General features: G+C 46.4%; 1 protein-coding gene across 2 annotated transcripts; it reads left to right on the forward strand.

The window, feature by feature from the left end:
* Positions 1–33: 33 nt before the first annotated feature.
* Positions 34–3998, forward strand: LOC118340237 (transcription factor E2F3-like; the record flags this gene model as incomplete). Of its 2 annotated transcripts, XM_035678094.1 has the most annotated exon segments (9): positions 34–294; positions 373–419; positions 508–569; positions 1193–1388; positions 1551–1706; positions 1875–1989; positions 2071–2224; positions 2430–2514; positions 2993–3998. In XM_035678094.1, coding segments are annotated over 8 exon segments (1062 nt in total), but the record flags the coding sequence as incomplete, so codon positions are not given.
* Between the last annotated feature and the right edge of the window lie 6 nt (positions 3999–4004).

A 4004-nucleotide genomic window follows, 5' to 3' on the forward strand; every position in this document is an offset into this window, starting at 1 on the left:
TCCTGGTGTCCTCTCCTGGTGTCCTCGTCTCAGGTGTGGCTGGCGGCGCTGAGGGAGACCGACAAGCAGGACTCCACGGAGCGTCACATGATCTGCGAGGACCACTTCCTGCCGGAGGACGTCTCCTCCAGCGGGGTCACCAGCGACGTCATTCCCATCATGCCCCCGTACCTGGACGGGCCGCGGGGCCTGATCAGCCCCTGGGGAGCCGAGTCCTCCGAGGAAGAGGAGGAAGACGAGGAGGAAGATGAAGAGGATGAAGATGAAGGTGGAGATGCTCCTCCACTGCAGCAGGTCTGGAGTCTGTCTGCCGTTTAGAGTTTGTGATAAAGAAATGAGTGTTTGAATAAAGTGTCTTCCTCTGTTGTCCAGGGTCCAGGTGGAGGTGTGGAGAGTCCTCCAGAGGCTGAACGGACCCGGTAACAGCTCAACCAGCCGCTCACTGCTCCTTCTCTAAACGTTCTCCATCTCATTCATTACGTTCTGTTGTTGTCTGTGTCCTTCCAGCGCCGCAGAGGACAGAGGACAGAGGAGACAGTCGGTCCGGTCCAGCAGAGCCTCGGGACAGGGTGAGTGCTGCGTTCAGGTTCACTCTATTCAATTAATCAACAACTGTTTTTATGATCGATTAATAGTTTTGAGGCAAAATGTGTTTTTACTTTTTTTATTTTGAAACCAAAAAAACAGGAAATGGGTTGATTTTTCTTTTCAAATCCAAAAACGGAAAAAGTTTATAAATTTAGCATTTTTAAATATGGTTGTATTTTCATTTAAAAAAAAAAATAAAAGTCATTTTTTGTTTTACGTTCCCGTATTTATAAAGTAGTTTCATTGTTGGAATAAACGTCCTTAAACCTGCTAAGAAATCAGAAAATAGCATTTTTGTTTTAGTTTAGTTCTTTCAAGATTAAAAAATTGATTAGTTAATAAACAGAATTTATTGGCTGCTTATTTTGATAGTTCAGTCAGAGGATTTTCTGTTTTTCAAAGTTTTATATCACCATGAACTTGAACATTTGTTTGGACTGTATCGGCAGGTTAACTGGAAATAAAAAGCAGTTATTATATTTAATCCTGACGTTCAACAACAAAAAGGAAACTAAATATTTTACTGGAGCAGAAAAATCTTAATGTTGTCTTGTTGTGTGTGTGTGTGTGTGTGTGTGTGTGTGTGTGTGTGTGTTGTGTTCAGGCGCGTCCCAGAGGCTGCTGGGATTGCTGACTCAGCGTTTCCTGGAGCTGCTGCTGGCGGCGCCGGGCGGCTCCATGGACCTCCGGCAGGCGGCCACGAGCCTGCAGACGTACAAACGGCGAGTGTGCGACATCACCAACGTCCTGGACGGGATCAACCTCATCCAGAAGGAGTCGGCCAACAGGATCAAGTGGATGTGAGTCCGCGTGTTCGTTTCCCTTCACATCTGTGGGTATTACAGAGGGCCTCCATATATGTGTGTATATAGAAATATAGGATTAAACATTTAATACCAAGTGGGAACAGTGGTGTTTAGAGGGGTTGCGGCTGTCTGACTCTCGGACCGCTCTCCCTGCAGAGGAAGGTGTCCGATCTCCAGCTTTCTGAGGAAGAACCAGCTCAAGTCCCAGAGCGAGCTGGAGAACCTGAAGCTGGTGGAGGACACGCTGGACGGCCTCATCAAAAGCTGCGCCAGGCAGCTCTTCGACATGACGGACGACGTGGAAAACTCTGCATATCCTCTCACATTCAACCCTATTATTATTAGACAACAGCTGTGTTTACCCGACTATCATGTCAGAATGGCTGCTGTGAAAAAGGTTATCAGAGATACTCACACGGCAGCAGAAATAGGACATTTTAAAACACAGTTCGTACAGACGTTTCTTTAACCTTCCTTCACGTCGGCCTACGTGACCCACGAGGACGTCAGCCGGATCCCAGGCTTCCAGGACCAGACGGTGATGGTGGTGAAAGCTCCAGAGGAAACTAAACTGGAGATTCCTGCTCCCAGAGAGGTGGAGTCTCCTGAGTCACCGTAAACACCGTCAGTGTTTGGATTATTAACTGTGTTTAAAGATCTGATTTCCTCGCTGCAGGACTGCATCCAGGTCAGCCTGAAGGCGGGGAGGGGACCCATCACCGTGGTGACCTGTGAGATGGGGTCAGGAGACACTGTGACCTCCGACCCCGCAGAGAAAAGCAGCTTCTTTTTAACACTGGAGGAGAGTCGGATCAGCACGCTGTACACAGGTAGCCAGAGCTGGAGTGGTGGAGGGTGACGCTGCTGCCATTGGTCGGCCATGATTGTTACAAAGTCACTAACACATTCACTCTGGCGGGCCGTGACTCGTTTTAGCATTTAGAAACACACAGAGAGAGGAAGGTGGATATTTGACCGGGTAAAGCAACCGTTTGGTTTCTGATAGTGGGCGTCATTAACGGGCCTCCTCCACAGACGGCTCAGCTGCTGGTGTGCTAACAGGATGGAGGCTGAGAGAAGTCCTCAGTGTGACACACAGGAAGTAGAAAGAGGCAAACCGGTGAGTGTGAGTGGACATTAAAGCAGTCTGTAAGTAAACTGTATATTCATTCAGTGACCAGTGTAGGCTGCTCTGAACATGTTGATGGTGCCAGTAAATAAGTAATAACTGAAGTTAAAAGGCTTCAGATGGCCTCTGTGATCAGAGCTGGTTCACTGGTTGTGTGTTTGAAGTGAGTCGACTAATTATTAATTACCCACAGCTTTTAATATCATATGCCTTTATATATATTCTTAATAAACTCAGTATAAAAGATATTAAACAGTTAACTGAATGGCAGTAGCCCGACCTGTAGAACATTAAATAAGTTCAAAAACACACCGGTTTCCGATCGCAGTCTGAACAGATAACACTACCGGATTAATGGATCCTGGTCTGGAGCTGCACAGAATAAATCTCCATGGTAACGTATTTGTGCGTATAACTGGCCCTCAGGTGACTCCAGGTGTTGTTGTTGTTGTTGTTGTTGTTGCTGCAGAGTCCGTGCAGAGTGCGTAACCGCCAGTCGACCACCAGGAGGCGCCGTCTGTCAGCAGGAAGCCGCCCTGCAGGTCCACTAACAGCTCAGAGCTGCAACAAGAGGTCGATGGAAAAAAACACTTTGCTGCCAATTATTGTGATAACTGATTGAGCGCTTCAGGTATTTCACAGCCTCTTAAAGCTGCAGGTAACTTTTCTAATAATAACGTCCGGGCCCGGTGGATTCTTGTGAATCCCATCAGGAGCACCAGGAGGAACCAGAGGAACCTGAGGAACCAGAGGAACCTGATCCGTCTCTACTGTCAGGATTCAGTGAGGAAAGGTTATTTTTACTAAAGTTACCTACTGCAGCTTTAATGTGAGTCATTTCTGATCCTGATGAAGAGTCTCTTGGGGTTTTGGACCGTTGGTTGGACAAAAGAAGACATTTAAAGACATTATAATGAGATTTTTTATCACTTTCTTTCTTTTCTTGTTAAGGTTAAAGGTAAAGATGGTTTCTGGGCCTTTTTATGGCCTTTTATTAGACCGGAGCAACGGAAGAGTGACAGGAAGGTGGCGGGACCTGGACAATCTGTATATTTAGAGAGTAGTTTTCCAGTCATGGAAACACCTGGAAATGTATTAAAATGACCAAATATCCTGGAAATGATCCAGGTTGTCCTGAAGAATGTTTATTGTGTTTTAGGGATCTTTTTCTCATAATGAACCTGAGACACTTCATTGTTAAAAATGGCGGTCAATGCAGGTCAATTATACGACTGTTGGTGAGCGAGTGCTGTCGAGAAAAACTCCTGGAAAGGTCCTGGAAAAAGGTTTCTTAGAAAGAGTGAGAACGCTGCAGCACAGAGGACTGTACGAGCCACCAGGGCGACCCGTCATAAGCATTTTCACAAATGTGACGAAACGATCAATCAATAATGAAAGTAATCACACACACACACACACACACACACACACACACCTTCTCTCTGTCACACACACACACACTCACACTCTCTCACACACAC

This window comes from Morone saxatilis, unplaced genomic scaffold (genome assembly GCF_004916995.1).
Source record: "Morone saxatilis isolate NCDOM2014 unplaced genomic scaffold, NCSU_SB_2.0 Contig7, whole genome shotgun sequence".
Lineage (NCBI taxonomy): Eukaryota > Metazoa > Chordata > Actinopteri > Moronidae > Morone > Morone saxatilis.